Consider the following 19306-nt stretch of genomic DNA (forward strand, 5'->3'; position numbering starts at 1 on the left):
TTTTTTTAAAGATTTTATTTATTTATTTGAGACAGAGAGAATGAGAGAGAGAGAGCACATGAGGGGGGGAGGGTCAGAGGGAGAAGCAGACTCCCTGCTGAGCAGGGAGCCCGATGCGGGACTCGATCCGGGGACTCCAGGATCATGACCTGAGCCGAAGGCAGTTGCTTAACCAACTGAGCCACCCAGGCACCCTCAGCCCAATGATTTTAGTGCTTGGTTGAGTTCCTCTGTTGCTTAATTCAGTAAAGCTGAAATACATCCTGAAAATGCCATTTTCGTGGAAAAGATAAAAAATTATTATGTGGGAATGGTGTCTGCTAGGTAGATAGCCCCATCAGCTGCTTACCCAGCTCTCATCTGTAAGTTCTCATTACTCTGCTGATTATTTTCAGTGCTTTAGCTCCCTGCCTTGCATTCCCCAAAGGAAAATGCTTTTGGGCCAAAGTTTGTCTTTATTTTGGTAGTTTCTCCTCTTAAACTTTAGAGACAAATGCCTTCTGTTCACCTTGTAACTTGGCTTTTAGAGAGGTTTGTGGTCAGAGGACTTTGCACTATCCTGATTCTGTCATGGTGCTCCACTACTCGAGGTATTGAGAGCCCACTAGCTTGCCAGGAAGTGTCAGACCAAAGTCACTTTCAAAGTGTGAGAGAAATGCTCGCCCTTGACCTGGCCAAGGTGTTTTTTAGAGATGTTGCCTTTTATATTTGCTTAAACATTCTAGTCTGTATCAAAATTAAAACTGCTTGAGATCCATAACTTAGTTATGATGCATTTTTAAACATCTTTGTTTTATAAAATCTGTTTAATTTTTTTTCCCCACATCTACCTGTGCTTCGGCCATCTTCCTCAAATTAGACCCAAATTCCAGATGCAACAACCCTGTAACCTTGCTGGCCAGAGGTTGGAGCACATTTATACCATGTTTTTGTCTTGGCATCCAGCTTTTTTGTAGTTGGCAATTTAGCATGATAGCCTCTTGAAATACTTGAAAGTGCACAAGGCATCAGTCAAGATAGTTTCTCTTTGTTATGCTGTTTAACAAGAATTTGGATTTTAGTGGGTAAGGGTGGCTTATGGAGTACACCAGAAATTGAAAATATGCTTTCATAATTATCTCTGGTTTGAAATACTTGAGGTGGGATAGAAAACTACTAAGTTTGCATGCATTTAGGAAGGTCACTGCCCTTTCATCCCCAGCTTTTTAAAAAAGAAACTGTTCTTGTCCTTAGGTGTGTTTTCACATGCCTAGTCTATACAACCAGGGATGTAGATATGTGGTGGGTATGGCTGGGGGCCTTCCAGGAAGATGGAATTACATGAGCAAAGCCTGAGAATGTATGCCCTTGCATGTACTGCAACTGTTTGAGGGACAAGGAATGGTTCAGATTTTTTAGGTGCTTGAATATGTGGGCTGGTAAAAGAAGTTGTAGAGGGTCCCAGATGCTTATACTGTTTATACCAAGTAGTTTGTACTTAATTCGGTAGACAGCAGGGAGCTATTGCTTGTTTGGGAAAATCCATTAGGGAGTAGTAGTGTTAGTGTGGATTAGGGTGATGAGGGGGCCTTTGGGAAGGCTAGAGTTCAGTGGTTCAGATGATGAAACATGAGAGCCCAGATTGGGATGGTAACCATGACAATGGAGAAGTCCATGCAGTTGGACGGGCCTGACCAGGGTTTATGCAGTGGTCTCTTAGTGGTCCTACTATGACTTTAACCTGCAAAGGTCTGTTCCCCAGATCAGGTGGGATCTAGGTCTTGGAGACCTTCCCCCCCCGCCCTTGCAGACATTGTACTTAATGAGAATTCTCAGAATATATTTAGGATGTTTTTGATGAGCAGTCTGTCTTGTTTGGTGGCTGTTTGTAAGAGGTTGAAAATAGGAAGGAAACTGATGAACCTTAATTTTCAGAACTCTGTATTAGGAGGTTTGAAAAATAGGGACTTTGGTTTTCTCTCATGTGACCAGAAAATTGTTGGTCCTAGATAGGAGAAATCAAACAATAGCATTGATTTCCTAAAATCCACTACTGTAAGAAACTTTAGAAGTTAAAGTACACAGAGGGCCATTTAAGTAAAAAAGGAAAAAAAAATCAACTTAAAAAGCCTTTATGGAGTTTTGGAAGTAAACTGTGTGAGTGTGAAGACACAGAGAGCGTGTGTCCTGTGTGTGTGTGTGTGTGTGTGTGTGTGTGTGTGTGTGTGTGTGTGTTTCCCCAGTAAAATCATGGTTCCACCAAACTAACCCTTTATCATTATCTCTTTTTTTTTTTAAATTTTATTTATTTATTTATTTATTTGAGAGAGAGAGAATGAGAGAGAGAGCACATGAGAGGGGGAAGGGTCAGAGGGAGAAGCAGACTCTCTGCTGAGCAGGGAGCCCGATGCGGGACTCGATCCTGAGACTCCAGGATCATGACCTGAGCCGAAAGCAGTCGCCCAACCAACTGAGCCACCCAGGCGCCCTATCATTATCTCTTGTATCTCTTGGAGCCTAGGGAAAGTTTAGCATATTCTAGATTGATCTATGCCGAAGTGCCTTTCATAAATTACTACATGGAGAATAACAGGAGAAAAAGCAGTCTTAATTGGCACAATTGATGTCTAAATTAAGATGTGAACATATATTGAAACATTTTTTAAGCTTTAAAATGAATGGTTCTGTGTTGCTGGAACGTGCCCCCCCCCGCAAAGAGTTTCAGAGCCAATAGAATCTATAAATAGTGCAGGCCGGTTGTCTGTGGTAGATTGAGGAGAGCAGAATCGCCTGTCCTTAAGTGAAGGGGAAGTAGCTTTTTACATTTTTAGTAACTGAATTGTTGGCCAGCATAAAGGTAAGGGCCATGTGAGCAACTTATTTATAACTTTCCATAAAGGTATGTGTCTGCCTCAAGCAGAGAAACTGTCTGGGGTGCTTGAAATGTAAAAGTGCAGTAGAATCATTTTCCATACACAGCCTTTCTAGCTAGTTGGTGCAGTAAAGTGATTGTTCACATCCCTGGGGCTTTCAGAAAGAGGGGTGTCGATAGATTAGCTTATTAGCGTCGCCTCCTATGGAATAGAAGGGACTGAGGCCATTAAATGTGAATCTGTGGTTTTATGTAGTGAAAAATGTTCAGATCCAATTCCCGAGGGTATTCAGGACATATAGTTAAGCTTGGTTTAACCCCTTGGGTGTGGTCCCACCTGTTATACCCACGTGGTCTACCCACAATTTGACAAGGTTCTTGTCAAAATATTTCATGGATATAAAAGCACTTTATTTTTTTCACAGGTTTAGTTCAACTATAAGTAGTTTTTTTTTTTTTAAATAAAAAACATAGACTCAGACTGAATTATCTGATAACAGTGGGAGAAGGGAAGAAGTATAAAACATTTTCATGGCATCCTGTAAAGAGTATGTTAAACCCTTTTGGTAGATGCCAGAAAATGGAATCCGTTTTTACGTGTTAATTAATGTCATCACGCACATCAAGAGTATATTACTTAGAGCCAGGTTTAACTCTAAGGATGAAATTTTTATAATCATAAATACCCAAGTGAAAGATGTTTTTGGCCCTCCTTTGTTACTCATTGTCTATTTTCAGAGACTTGAGTTTTTCGGAATATTCTGTTGACCATTTAAAGGATCTGCATATATGGCTAAAATGTAAACTTTGGCTTTTGTGCCAATATTGTGGCTCTGTTTAGTATTTGGGCAAGTTGTAATAAGTGGTAAATGGCTCATTAACTATATTGGAGGCCTCATCGCAGCACTAATTTCAAATCGTGCTGCGTTTACAATTTACATATTAAAAAACATTCACTTGATTTCGTTCAGGGACAAAGCTGACATCCTATATAAGCATTACTCCACACAATCCTATTTATTGGTCCAATTATTTCAATTGAAAGATGCTGGTTTACTGCCTCTTAGTCTATGTGAACAATTCTCAGTGAAACTGTTAGAGATCAGTTGGACGGTAGTGGCAGAATAACCTCACAGGGTTTCGATTCACTTTTAATTTTAAGTCCCAGGATTAAGGATCATTTATAGTATAATGTAACAGTGCAGGCAAATATAGTTTCCCTTAATGCCTTTCTGATATTTTGGGGAAAGAATGCTTTTATGTAAAGCATTCACTTATGAATTGCATGACTGCCTTTTCTCACTATAAATTTCATTCACATTTCCTTCCTTCTCCCACGTCCTTAAGAGACAGGACAGCATGCAGTGTTTTTGCTTTGTTTTATTATTTAAAAATTTTTTTGAGATGTGGTTTAAGGTAGTTCTTCAGGATAGATGTCAAGGTAACTAGTTAATACTGTTTGAAAATCAGGCTCTTAATTAAAAATGCTTAATTTGTGCAAGAAAACTACATGTTAAAATGAATTTGGAAAGATTAGATTGGAATTGCCTCAAATTCAATTAAGCCACACTGCATGGACGTGCTGGGAATATCAATACAATCACTGTAAATTTTGTACAAACTGATTTGTTGCATTATCTTGCTCATCTAACATACGGTACTTTTTGTGTCCATATTGCAGACGGCAACTCCAAACTAACATGGCAGTCAGACTGTGTGATGTGGCTTCTCTGCTTAGAAGTGGTTCGTGGGCAGCAGAGCCTTGGACTGGGGTCTGTGGGATTTTTCTTAAATTCTGTAGGCTACTTTTTTTAGCATGTTGCAGGAGTGCTGAGGCCATACCAAACACTTGAACTTTTCATTGGGCATACTAATTATTCTTACTTTTAACCTATTGCGGTATGGCCATCATTAGGATTTAAAGCACATTGCAATTTTAACCATAGTGGTCTATGTAGCATCAGAACCATGCTTTTGTATGTAACTTTTTATAATCTAAATTAGGATTTAGTGCAGACTCAAAACAGTGACAAGCTTTAAAAAAAAAACAAAAACAAAAAAGTTTTGGTATGGTCTGAATACTAAGTTACCGTAATTCTTTACATTCTGTTTACTATGTATTTTTTTGGTTACTAAATTTTGAAGTTATTTACAATTCCTGATGCTCAAAAAAAAAATTTTGTTGAAATTGTGAAACTGGCTGAAAATTATTTGCCCAGTAACTGTTGAAAGAGTTTGCATTCTGTGAACAGTTGTGTTGAGCCTATCAATGGAATATGCATTATTTGTAAAATATAGCACATTAGTATCATTTTATTCTGAGCAGATGGTCCTATAGCTGAGAGATGCTGTAATTTTCAGCACACACAGCTTACTGCAGCTGTTCACTTGAATGTTGGCTTAGGAGCTCATTCTTGCCACCTGAACATGGAAATAAATGTGCAATTAAGTGAGGAGTGTTTGTTGTCCTTGCTAAATCCTGCTAATTTCAGTCAATGAACACTTTATATTTCACATGCCATCCCAACGAGTTAAATCCATATCTCTTATTTGGGGTTCATATAGTTTCTACACATGCCCTAACTTTTGAATAGTGATTTGTTTTAATTGGCCTTGGCCACTCTCATCTTGCCACTCGTTGTTTTCAGAAGTGCTGGGCAAAGGTTAATCCCATAAAAGTTTTGCGTGGAAAATGACCCACAGCTAATATTCTACAGACTGGAACAGTTACGCTTTATTAGGAAATTTGAAAACTCCTTTCTCAGTTTCAGATAAATTTGTTAATTATAATAAAATGCATATCTTGAATTGTTTCGATTTTTTTCCTTGCAGATTTCTAAAGATTTCTTTATTTTACCTTGCTCCTTTTAAGTGTTCTCTAAGAACACTTACCCAAGAGAGGTAGCATGCAGCTTTTAGGAAAAAAAATACCCATTTCTTTGAAATGCAGTCATGGAGGGTTATAGGTTGTTTGATATTTGATAAGTAGTTTGGATTTTGTCTATTTTTTTTAATCACGATAGCACGGATTCTTGCCAGTCTGACCAGTCTCAATCTATCCTATGCTGCCGCCTTTTATAAACATCTCTTGGCAGTAGAGATTTCTTCCTGTATGCTTATCCACTGTTGTGCCCTTTTATTTTTCTTAGGCAATATGCTTTTTAAAAGACTTTTTTCTCTTGTAACACTCTTTCCCTCTACTTTGCTTTTTAAAAATTTTGCCTCAAATTCTTTGCCTTTTATATGTTAGAGAACTTCCCTAAAACTAGCATTCCATCAATTCAGAATTGTCAGTTTTGAGAAATAGTTCTTTGTGGAGATGAGAGCTGTATTGAATGAAATATGAAGGATAATTTGTTTAGTGATGCTTTGATTTTTGGATTCCCCCACAATCTTGGCTGTCCAAATATATAGCTATCGGAAGATGGTTTTTCGAAAATTTGGGTCTGTGGTTTGTGACTCTTTTGCTCAAAGGGCGTAGCATTGATTTTTAGGAAACTAGATCCAAATTTGCTTAATAAGTAGGTTTTCAGAGTAGCCTGAACAGTTGGAGGCCATTTTCCCCAAATCTGCTGTTTATCCCGTATTTGGAGTTTATAGGTACCTTATTACTTGCATTTCAACAGGCTTATGTGCTCAAATGAAAATTCCTTGGGCTGGTCTGTTTGCAAAAGTTGAAATATTTATGTAGTTGTTTTGGTGAACTGGATAAGTTTTTGTTTTGGGTTTTTTTTTTTCCCATTTAAAGTTAGAATCAAGGCAAAATGCCATTATGAATTGTTTGGGGATTCTATTTTGATGCTCTAGATCAGTCGCCTTGTTGGTGATCTTTAGCTGCCAAGATTGACAAGAATGGCTTGTTAGATTCTACAAGGTACACTAAGTACTCATAGCTTCTTTTCCAAGTTACCCTACAAATCCTTTTCATGCCCTAACATTTGACATCTGATATTTTTCTTATTTCTTACCAAGAGAAGAGGTATAAGATATTGTCAATCAAAAACATTTTCAATATGTAACCAAAACAGTACATGTTGACAAATTTATATTTTTTAAAGTACTCTTGCTCCTTGATTTTAAGTTAATGGATGTCTGTCAGTTTTAGGATGTCTGTTTAGTTTTCTTAGGCTAACTGAAAATCTCTTCAGAGTTAGGAAGACCATTTTTTGGTTTGTCTTTTTGGTAGCATGTTAAGCACTTCTGTTTTGTAGTATGATTTTAGTCAGGGTTTAATCCGGTGCCCTTTGGTACTAGATTTCCTCAAGTCTTTGGACACCACAGGTGAGTAAGGGTATGTGAATAGACCCCAGAATGCGGTTCTAGAGAATGTTTAACATTTACAGTGTGCTTATTTATGTGCATGTATGGAATATGTATGTGAAAGTATAATTGTGAAATTAAATTGACTAGCTTAATGTATGAAGTATAAATTAACGTAGATGTTGCACTTTTTGTTGAAGCTTTATTGTAATTTCAGCAGAACGACTCGTATTTAGTGACAAGTATTTACATTCTTGGTTGGAATCTCTAATAGTTTGTGAAATAATGAATTCTGACATTTCTTGTTTTCTCTGTTTTTAGCAGGTAATTGCTGCCATGGAAACACAACTGTCTAATGGGCCAACTTGCAATAACACAGCCAATGGTCCAACCACCATAAACAACAACTGCTCTTCGCCAGTTGACTCTGGGAACACAGAGGACAGCAAGACCAACTTAATAGTCAACTACCTTCCTCAGAACATGACACAGGAGGAACTAAAGAGTCTCTTTGGGAGCATCGGTGAGATAGAGTCCTGTAAGCTTGTAAGGGACAAAATAACAGGTATGCAGTTTTATACAGGTTACTCACCTTTAAAGGATTTGTGTTTCACGGTGTGAGAAAATAGTAAGTTTACTGCCTGTAGATCATTCAGTGCTGCAGTTTTACCCATCTAGGTATTCTCTCTGTTACTGAATACATCAGCAGCACGAAACTTAGTTTTAAGAGTTTTGTTTTCCTTTTAAAGCATAAAATATTTTTATGGGCAGTATATATTATAACTAGACTTTTATATACCCTGTACTGTACAATAACATCTCTGAAAGTGGTTTTAGAAGTCTATGTATGTCTGGGACAGAAAGTGTCATGTTGACCTTTAGTTTTTAGTTCCCTGTGCTTATGTGATTTAGCATTTTAACAATGAGATATAAGAAGCATATTCTGTTTGGGAGAAGAAGAAACCTCTTAAAATGTCTTTTCCTTGAAGTCTGTATAGTTCTGTTTATAATGTATGTGACAGAGTAAATAGTAATATTCACATTGTCAATGTATAAATACTTGCACTGCTATCATTTGAATGTAGCAAGATCTTATGTTCTGTTCCTTGACAAGGAAAGGAGAAAGTGGTGTATGAGTATTCCTCTTATCATAAAGATAAAAATGAAAGGATGGGTAATTTGACCTTTGATACTACATTTTGAATATTGGGTAGTGGAAAATATCCTTAGTATTTTGTAAGATTCAGCTAAATATTTAGAATAAGCCAAAACCTAATTGAGCATGTTCTTGGGATACAAGGGTTAATGTTTCCTGTAGGAGTTGCTCTCAAACACTGAAAATATATGAAGTTAAGTGTAGGAAGACTAACTTTCTCATGTTATGGTTAAATTTGAGTGATGTATATTAAATTGCTTTACATGGCTTATAACTCAAACTATAAAAACTAAATATTTGAAATGGGCAAATACCTAAAGGCAGTGAGAAGAGTTTGACCAAGAATCTGAACTTTAGTCCCATGACCTTGGACAAGTCAGGTCTTGGCTCCAGGTCTTCCTTGGTAAGATGAGGTAGAGGGCAAAGAAAAGGGTCACACTAGGTGATTTCTGCAATCATTTTTACTTTATTTGAGATAGTGTCTTTACCTGTTCTTTTATCAAGACAGTAGGGCTTACTGCCTCCAGGGTGAGTGAGTGCATTCTTAGAGCTATCACCTCAGCTTGGCCTCACAGTCCTGGTTCCTTGAGCTACAAATTGAAGCTCACAGAGAGAACATACTTAAATCAAGTAAAAACTAAGTAAAACATAGTTGTCATCAATCCATACTGAATAATTACATTTTAACTAGTTATGTTATTTAGATATTCACCACAATATCATCAGGAAGATTTTTTTTTTATACTGATAATCAAATGGAGAGTATTTTTCCATTTCTTTTTCCAAAATCGGTGTCAGTAGCATATGTAAAATTTATAGACAATTTTTGAGAAATTGAAAAATGTAGAGAACAGATGGCTCTTAATACATTTGTCCTGACACTAAAATTTTATTACTATCTTTTTAGCAAAACCGCTTCTTCTTATGTGAATTTTGCAACCTCTTTGACATAAATGACTGTGTGATAAATGGTATAAAGGCCATGACATCAATGATGTGATTTCTGGTTTGATTGCTTAGTAACTGTCTCTACCATAAAAAAAAAAAAGATTCTTGAACTAGATATATAAATGTTGAATTTTTTTGTTATGATACTGTGAGTAGATAAAAATATGAAGCAAATCTTACATCCTTTGTACTAGGCATCTTCCACAGAAAACATTTCAAAGATTTTTATCTTTCATCTCTAGTTGATCTTGAATTATCTTATTCTTTCATAAGTCTTTTACTAGAGCTGTTTTATGGTGCAATAAATTTGAATTCTGTGTCTTCATACCCTTTGCCTCCCTGTCTTTAGTGTGATAAACAGTGGTAATGGAACCACAGTGCATGGTAATCTGAAGTATGTGGTTAGATACCGGCAAAGTGCATTAATATTTGCTGTCCATTTCCTTTATCCCCCACCATTGTCTTTTCAGCGAGAGGGAGCCAGTGAAGTTTCCCACCATGGTAAAATTTCTGTTTAAAACCTCTGGTAAGCAAATGGAGTACTAAGAAAATCCACAGTGGGCAGGAGGGTCAAAAGATGTTTTCTAAGCTTCATTCCAAGAGACACAGTCATACTTGTTCTTTAGAGTAAATGTTCCATTGACAGGCAAGTTTGAGAAATGCTGCCCTTTATAGTTTCCTATTTAAGAGCCAAACTGCAGGTCATTAGCATATTAGAAACCATACATTAAAATCCTGCAGTAAAGAAACCGGTTTTCTGGCCTTATTTGACCACAGAACTCATTTTGGGGATATCTCCCCAATACTAGATTTCTTTCTTTCTTTCTTTTTTTTATTTTAAGATTTTTTTTTTATTTGACAGAGAGAGACAGCGAGAGAGGACACACGAACAGGGGGAGTGGGAGAGGGAGAAGCAGGCTTCCCGCTGAGCAGGGAGCCCAACGCGGGGCTCAATCCCAAGACCCTGGGATCATGACCTGAGCTGAAGGCAGACGCCTAACGACTGAGCCACCCAGGTGCCCCTCCAATACTAGATTTCCATTGAGCATATAAAAGCTTATGCTATGAAAGCTTTTGAAATCATTTAACAGATTATCAGACACTCCTAAACTCTTCTGTAACCTGTTTATATCAAAGTATGAGCATGTTTCATAAATGAACATCCATGATAATGAACTATGTATTATAAAAAAGTGAGTAGGTAAATAAGAATACAGAGGACCTCTTCTAATAACCTTGTTTTGACATAGTCCGCTGACATCTTATTCTTAGTATGGGTTAAAATGGTGTTCAGAGGGTCTGACTTAGTTTCAAAGCATAAATTTAAATATATATATTTTTTAAATTCTGAGTTTCTTAGCGAATATTTGTATTGAACAAAATATTATAGTAAATGGTAGATTTCCAAAACTGGATTTTGAATAGTTGTACTTTGCCAAGTGGGCATATCTTCCTAAGAAGCTACTATTCACATATCTAGAAAGATTGAATTTGTGAGGATTTGGGCCCTGCCCTGTGGTGTTTAGCATTAGCCAGTTTATGTGGTTTCTCAGCTCACATTTGTAGGGTCAAGTCTGAGTTCCTTGGTCTAATTATCCAATTTATCCTACCGCCTGGGGAGCTACCAGGCCAGCTCTTTGTATTCTGATTTTGTAGGAAGTGAGCATTAATTTTCTCGGTTATAAGAAAACTATGAGATTACTCTTTGGGAAGAACATTTAAATTGCTCTTTTTCATTTTTCTTAAATCTTTCCCTGCTTAAATAATGCCGAATTAGGAAACTGTATCTCAGGTAAAAAAAAAAAAAAAAAAAAAAATCTAGTTAGGAAAGTATGTGCCTCTTTCCGAAGTCCTGAAAGAGAGTATATAATTTTTAGATTGTGTGTTGTTGGCAAATTAATGTCACTATTTTGATAGAATGAAGATTAGAGAAATACGTTAAGACACCTCTTCAGTAGTAAATATAGTAAGCTTCTCTTTGGCCTAAATTCTATTTATTATGTTGTTTTTCAGGCCCTTTCTTTGGGCTCATGCCCAGCTTTATGCTTCATCCCATTTCCTGTCTATAGACATTCATCACGAGAAGCTACTGCTGCTTGTACAGTTCAGCTGATATCGGTCCATCTCTTTGAGTTTATGCATTTTAGAGTCCTTGACACCTGCTGATGCTGCATTCTAGAGGAGTGAAATGGATTTTATGATGCAAGGAATGAGTAATAGAATGTTAGAATCAGAAACGTCCTTGAGGTGACCTTAGCCAACTCCCTCACTTAACAGGTGATCTGAAGCTCAGGTTTGTTTAAATGACTGAATAGTCCAAGACCACATAGCTGTCAAGTGGTAGAGCAGGGACCAGAATTCTGGTTTTCTGCTTCTTCCCTGGGATATTTCCCCTTGCCTCTTGTTAGAGGCCAGAACTCTTTAAAAATTAACCCAGGACTGGGCGCCTGGGTGGCTCAGTTGGTTAAGCGACTGCCTTCGGCTCAGGTCATGATCCTGGAGTCCCGGGATCGAGTCCCACATCGGGCTTCCTGCTCGGCGGGGAGTCTGCTTCTCCCTCTGACCCTCTTCCCTCTCGTGCTTTCTGTCTCTCGTTCTCTCTCTCTCAAATAAATAAATAAAATCTTTAAAAAAAATAAATAAAAATAAAAATTAACCCAGGACTAACTGATGAATTTGTAGTGAGACAGATAACTTGTACAGATCCACTGAGGGGCATCTTTTGGTGGGTGTGTCTTCAGAAGGGGAATGAGAGTTTTGAGAGTCAAGGACCGACGGATACATGAAATGAAGGAGAACATCCCTGCCTCTCTACAAACTTTGTAGCCTGTAGTTGTGAATTTGGATATTCTAGCTCAGTGATTGCTAAATCTGGCTGCCCATCCTCATGTGAAGGAGTTTTTAAAAATACAGATTCTGGAGGCTTTGGGAATCTGTTGTCAGAAAGCTCCCCAGGTGATTTTGAGGAGCAAGCAAGCAGTTTTGGGAATCAGCCTTTTGAGGTATAGTCAGTGGAGTTGCCTGCATTGGAATCACTTGGGATGACCACCAGAAATGCAGCTCTCTGGGCCTTGCCCAGACCTACTGAATCAGAGTCTTTGAAGTAGGGCCCAGAATATTCCATTTGCCTGGGAGTTATCCACTACTTTTCCTGAACATTTTGCAGGGAGATAGAACCAGAATATTCCAAGTTTACCTGAACTCTGGCTGGAGATGGGTGGGAGAGTTGTTAGGACTTCAGTGCCTGATCTACGGCAAACTGAGTTTCAGGGGCTGTCCCCTCCCCAGCGGTGGTTTCTGATGTGTTAACTCCTGGGGTGCAGGACTAGAGATGTTTAGTCGTTAGGCTCTGTATTGAACACCTGACCTGTCCCTGAAAGGGTGTGTGTGTGCACATGTGTAACTGGTTTTCAAAACTCCAAGATAACTTGTTCTGTCATTGTTACTTTTCCTTTCTTCTAATAGAAGAGCTAGAGAAGTATAGTTAGTGGAAGACCTCAGGTAATGAGTGATGCTCTTTTTTATCTTGGAGTGATGTCTTCACTATTATTCTAGGAATTGTTGGAGGTGGGTCCTATGTTGACCCCGTCAGCCGCCAACTGGAATCTTTCAGACAAAAGAGAAAAACAAAGACCCAAACAAATACAAACTGTAGGGGACCCAAGGAGGGACTTTGCCAGTGTTCCTCCTTGGATGATTACCTCTGAACAGACAGTGCCACCTATGGTAACACAGACTCTCTCTCCTCACTCCCACCTCTTTTTTTTTTTTTTTAATAGGAAGGTTCTTAGCTTTTCAGGATTTAAGCAGTAAGTGGTATTTTATTTTTCTAATCCATACCTTCAAATTTAATAGCATTTATTTACTGTGATGAAGTCAGTACAGTGAGCCTCAGGCTGTTTTGATGAACATTAATTTGAGAAGGTGGTTGTGTGTGTCCGTTAAAATCCTAAAGTCAGCTGTTGGGTGTCCATAGTATCAAGAGATTAAGAATTCTGATTCTTTCAGACATGTAGTTGAAGAGGGCAGAGTGGGTGAGTGGTTGGTGGTAGCTTAATAAACACCTCACATTGCAGATTCTGAGTGCTATTTAATTAGACATTTAGCAGAAAGGCTGGTGTGTGCTCAGTTCCTCACAAAACCCGGGCACCTTGGCTCTACTAGTAAATGCTTTGGTGGTCCCTAATGCATTAACTCTGAAATACAATACATTTGAATATGGCTATCTTTAGATTTTAGTGACTAAATTTGCATAAAGTGGTATTTGTATAAAATGAATTTTTTTTCTTTGGTGGTGGTATGAAGAAACTTTTTTAATTGCACCTTTGTCTGTTTTCAAAGGTCATGACTAGTCAGTCACTTAAAAAATTTGTTACCAGTATAGAAGCTTTTTATAAAGTTTTGGGGGAAAAACTTTAAAATTCTATGTTCACTTTTCCGCTCAAACCTTGAACTCGGGGTGTTTTAAAGAACAAATTTTAATGTCAGCATTGAATAATTTAGATGAAGAACTTCAGGATGATGAAATTTAAAATTTATCAAATTTAAGAAACCAAATACAGTCCTTTATCGTTATCAGGGAGGAAAATCTTTTCCTTGATTCTCTTAGTTTAATTCACAGGTCCCCAGGGACTGAACCTAACAAAGGATAGATTAGACAGTGTTTTATGTCAACTCTATCTCAAATAAAACTGGGCAGGGGCAGGGAGGATTAACAGGAGAGGCACACAATTTTTATTAGTATTTTATGTGCACTGGAGCTCACAAAAGAGAATTGAAACTCAAAGAAGTGGTTAGACTTGGGGGCTTATACCATTTTACCAGAGGAAAAGGGATTTGGGTTCTGAGGGTTGGTAAATTGTGGGGAAGTGACCAGGACTTACATGGGAGAAACTAATGGAAGGTATGGAGCTATTTTAGCAAGGTTTGTTTGTACATTTTGGTGCCAGCTCTCCATCACTGGTGGTGAGAGTTGCTCTCCTCTTTCTGGCACAAGGGCAGGGACCTCTTCACAAGGGAAATTTGTGACTTTTTTTGTAGGCAGAAAAGGGTAGGGAAGAGAACTGTCTGTGTCTGTTGATTATTAATTGCCTTCAGCTCAAAATAATTGTAGGCCAAAATGGCATTATTTGGGGTGGTATCTTCTTTAGGACCCCTTTATCATGAAATAAATTAACTTTCAATTAGCAAACCTAAACAGAAAAGGTTCTTCTTTGGATATCCAATGGTAATGCAACCTGAAATGGCTAGTTGCTGGGAAGAAAAGACAGCTATCGTGAGGATATAGAAAAGTTTGGAGCAAAACCATTGCTGATTAGTTTGTCAATCATCTGGATTTTAGTTTCTCTGATTTCTTGATGTTGATATTTGTGTTACTCTGTGCTTTATTCCATTAGAAGGAAATGAAGAAAGGTACTGCAGCTCCCTAGAGCTGGTTACACATTTTTCCAGCAGAGTTTTAAGAATATCTACTGGGAAAATGAGGTTGAACCTGTTGTGTAAATGAGGTTTATGAGTTTTGATTCTGTGCTTTGTTGACCCATATCATCACTGGGGCTTCTAGAATGATCATGGTTGTCTTGTCAGTAGATTAAGAGCATGCATTGAGTGCATATGACTTGATTCCTTTATTAATTTGGTACAAAACATAAACTTTGTTAATGTATTCCAGTTCATAGAAAACACAGTTGAAGTTCTTCTGTAAGGGGCCCTCCTCTTAAAATTCAGCCAAGTGTGAGTACGTGTGTGCTGTTTGCTATTCCAGATCTTTTCACACTGTTGTTTTTTTTTTTTTTCTAGTTTTTGTTTACTTCTGCATCAGGAGATTGGTAGCATAGAGTAGAAACCACTTTAAGTTTATTATTTCATGTCTGTCCTAGTAATGATGGAAAAATGTAGAAGAGAAAGAAGATGGTGAACTAAATGGGAGAAGATAAAGAACAATTAAATTCTGATACAGGATTTCTTCTTTCTTCTGTAATCCATAGAATGTTCAAATCCTGTTTCTCCTCACCTATGAAATTGACTCTCCCCCCTCCCTTTTCCATGATGTAATACAAAATCAACCTGCTTTTCTTTTGATGGTTTTTATTTCACTATCTTACCTATTACGCTACTTTAGCGTCAGCCTTTGTTTTTTAACTTCCAAATTATGAATAGAGCAAAGCATTTTGATTTTGTACCTTTTGGAACATTTCCTTTTAAATATTTCCTGAACAGAAGAGTTGATCATTGAAGCTAAAACCGTGCTTCACAATTCACCAGCTTCTTCCAAGCTTGTTCTAAGTTAATTGACTTTCAGTGTAGTGCATTGCTACTACTGAATTTTGAGAGCTGTGGAAACCCTCAGAGGTTGCCTTTTCAACTGAAAAGGTCAGCTTTAAAAAATATTTCCTTGTGAGTGTCGTTTGATATGTGAGGACTATGCAGTGGCTTTAGTTAGCATGTTTTACTCCTTAAAACATGGTTTCGCTTTTTAAAGTTTTGCAGTGTCAATATTTTGACACCATTGAATGTCCTTTTATTGGTGATGGTATCTGTCATCAACTATATTCTGAGAAGCTTTAAAGCTGTAAAGCCGCATTGGCAGCTCTTCCAAGTATTGTGAAGAAACAGATCCTCAGTTAGAACTATCTTTTTGTGATTTATCTACTCAGCCTTACATCATATATCGTATTTAACTAATGGAGGATCATTCTACATTGTTCTAAATAAGAAGAAAGATTCTTACTCTGTATACCTCCTTCACGGAAACAAATGCAAGATGGAGCTATTTGATTTAAACTGTGTTCATAGCACTCCTTTGTATCTTTCCATGTGAGATGGGCTTCAATGCAGTGGTAATAGGATTTACCAAACCCCTATGTACACTAGGGTTGTTATTTGCTTAGCTTGGGATCAAGTTCTTAGGATTAACATTGATACAAAACGCCTGCTACCTGCTACTCCCCAGCTAGGGAGGTGGCCTAATGAGGCTATTTTAGAGGTTTTAGCCTAGAAAGAATGTGTGACACTTGGGTTCATATCCCGGTCTAGCCACTTACTTGTAATGTAGCCTTTTTTGAGCTATTTGACTCCAAAGGTTGAGTTTCTTTTATAAAGTGGGTAGCACACAGGCATCTCTCTCTATCCTATCCCCTTCTAACCAGTTAATACACATTCAGTTATGACAATTGCAGACTTTATTCCTTAGGTGAACCAATTTTGAAAAGATCTTCAAATAGATCTGGTGCCTTAGAATTCTTACAGTTTTTCAGGCACGATGTGGGAACAACCCGAAGCTAATGTTCTGTTTTTCGCTTTCTAGGTGATTTGACCAAGATAATTGATTTTCTAGAGGTGGGACAAAATGGGATAGGAAGTTCAAGGCAGGACTTGGGAGTCCAGAAAGATGATTACTGATAATACATCATTCTATATGAACTAGAGTGCTGGAGTGTGGAGTTGCTGCTCTGTGTGGTATTGTGTGCATGTTATTCAGAATGAATGAGCTTGACTTAAAATATGAAGGTGCTCTCAGCTGAGCTTCCAGTGGACTATTACTGGCCTGGAAGGTCAGCAGGTTGTTAAATTGCGTCATGAGGTATTGGTTAGATAAAAACTGAGGCTTGTTTTCACTTTTATGGACATCTTATTCCTTAAAAGTAGGCTGAATTTACATGGGCGTGGGAAACCAAACTCGTTTCTTCTTGTAATTGTTTTCAAACACATTTTGTAAGATTTCTGTCCTTACTTGCCTACGGATAACGAGAAAATCCTCTTAACTTTTTTGGTACTTGCAGATGTTGAAAGTCTGATGTTGTGATATTAAAAAGTCCAAACTAAAAAAAAAAAAACCAAAACTAGTACCCCTTTAATATAAATTGTAAATACTATTACCATATATTCTGATTTCATAAAATAAGACATTCAGGTAGGGAAATGCAGAGACCTGTGTGTTTGGATGTTAAGAAGCCCAGAATTCCTATAGTGTTAGCAGATCAGAGACTTCCAAAAAAAATTGCTATCCCTTTGTTTTCTTTCTGTTGGAATTCATTGAAAACATTTAAAGCCTTGCTTTTATTCAGTCATCACAGACTTTACAGATTTGTGTAAGGGGGGTGGCGATTTCCACGAGGGCATGGTTAACTTAGCAGATGCAATTTTACATCTTGTTTTCCTTTTTTTGTTAAATCCGTATGCATATTGTGAATTAGAGATTATTTTTAGCTCTTAATGAGTTCTTTTCTCATCATTGTACTTTTTGTTGGAACTCTGTTTTCTACATAATGCTTTGATTTTGAAGGGGGAGTGTATATGGCTCACAAATCCACCCCCAACCTCCTGTCCAGCTCCACAGAAATTTGCATTTCTGCATTTGAGGTAATAGATCTGGTTATTTTTTTTACTTTGTACGGTAGATGTGGTCTTGTCCTTGACTCTTCACAACCTGTTTGACCTTCCCGCTTTATTCTGAGAAAGTTAAATTCTCCTTTTGAAGTAAGGTTTGAAGGAGGCAGAGCAGCATGTAAACAGGCAAACCAGAGTCCTTTCATTGTATTCAAGGTCACTGGAGCCTGAGGGAACAATTTTATTTCCTCACATTTTGATGCTTTAAATCCAGTCTTAAGGTGCCACTGGGTCAATAACACAGTGGCCTCCAAGGCACGGTTCTCCGAGTCCTCTTTCCTAACCCTGGTACTAGTCCCTGAGAGCTTTCTTCATACCACTGATATGAATTATATAGTTTGCTCTTAGTCCACTTTAAATGGATCTGAGTAGGTTGGTTATGGTGTGTCAAATCCGTTGTCCCACTGAGTCAGTGGTTTACATCGTCAGTATCAGCGATTTTGGACAGTCTTCAGGTATTTTGTTTTTGTTGTTTTTTTTTTAATCAAATTCTAGTTTTAGCTTTTTCCTTTTTAGAGTACTTTTATCTTTAACTAGTCCCCGATACAGAATTGTAACTGTAATTGTTTGAAAGAATATCCAGTTGGTTTTACGTTCTCACCCTGCAACCTGTTAAGATATTTATGTAAGCTTAAAGGATTAGAATGGGGTATCTGTTCAAGTAGCTTTTAGTGGAAATATGGCATGGGGGTCTGGAGGGGCCTGGCTTGGCCAGGGTATCAAGTAGATTTTAGGAAATGATACAGAAAGTCTTTGAATAACACCTTCATTAGCCTGTAGATTCTGCATTCAGAAGAAACAAGATTCCTTTGGGGAATGTAGTAGTCTAGTATGGCTCCTGGTCATTTTGTGTTTCCGTAGAAACTTTGCTTCCCTTCTTTTAACTTATATGAGAATTACAGAGAGTGAAAGTGAAGGGGTAAGTTAGCTCTGTGAGCAATAATGGAATCCAGGGTCTTGGGGTAACAGGCAAGATTGGGAAGTCATTATGTCTGATGGCAAGATTTTTAAATTTGAGGACTATCATTTGATAAGATATGATAGCTCATGTAGTTATCACTATGATTAACCTTCAGTTTTTTTTTGTTTCTGGATATTCAATCAAAAGTCTTGAGAATTGCTGGGAATAAGAAGAAATACTGGGTTAATTTCCATGTTTCAAGAGTGCAAGGACTAAAATGAAGATGTGACAGTAGCACAGAAGAGCATAATTAAATTGTTTAATTGATGTTTAATGTAATCTTTCATAGTCTGGAGGCTTAAGAAAAAGAATTGTCCCTCTCCCTTTCTTCAGAAGAATGCTGCTTAGAGCCAGTCAATCTTTATCTCAATCTCAACTAATCTTAGAGGTATCTGAAGTTTTTACACCTTTACAATTTACAACTGTCTATAGGAGATAAAGCTTTTTAAACCCAGTATAAGTTCTACTTCCTTTAGTCTCAGATGTAATTTTTTGAGAGAGGAGTGGAGTTCAAGAACCCAAGTACAGTATGGAAGGCTTTGGGTTAAAGAGATGCATTTCAGTGAATACATATGTTTTCTTGCTGGGAAAATATTCTTGCTTGAGGAAAACGAGATTGATAATCTAGGTATAAATGGACTACCATAATAATGTTGGTGTTTATGAGGACAGCTAGAAAAAGCCCTTATTTTATACATTGCAATATGTTTGGGGATAGGGCTTGACTGGTAAGTGATCTGGC

General features: G+C 37.6%; 1 protein-coding gene across 11 annotated transcripts in view; it reads left to right on the forward strand.

The window, feature by feature from the left end:
* ELAVL2 (ELAV like RNA binding protein 2) overlaps positions 1-19306 on the forward strand; it is a 163879-nt gene that overhangs the window by 89746 nt on the left and 54827 nt on the right. For 5 of the 11 annotated variants that reach the window (XM_073881478.1, XM_025852946.2, XM_073881480.1 and 2 more), the window contains exons 2-3: positions 4533-4623; positions 7433-7676. In XM_073881478.1, coding sequence (XP_073737579.1) covers positions 4552-4623; positions 7433-7676 — 316 coding nt within the window. In that variant the 5' untranslated portion in view covers positions 4533-4551. The remainder of the gene's footprint in view (positions 1-4532; positions 4624-7432; positions 7677-19306) is intronic. The other 6 variants (XM_025852950.2, XM_025852947.2, XM_073881481.1 and 3 more) reach the window with 2 other exon arrangements.

This window comes from Callorhinus ursinus, unplaced genomic scaffold (assembly GCF_003265705.2).
Source record: "Callorhinus ursinus isolate GAN/ISIS: 27379988/994484 unplaced genomic scaffold, GSC_fseal_2.0 scaffold42, whole genome shotgun sequence".
Classification (NCBI taxonomy): Eukaryota; Metazoa; Chordata; class Mammalia; order Carnivora; family Otariidae; genus Callorhinus; species Callorhinus ursinus.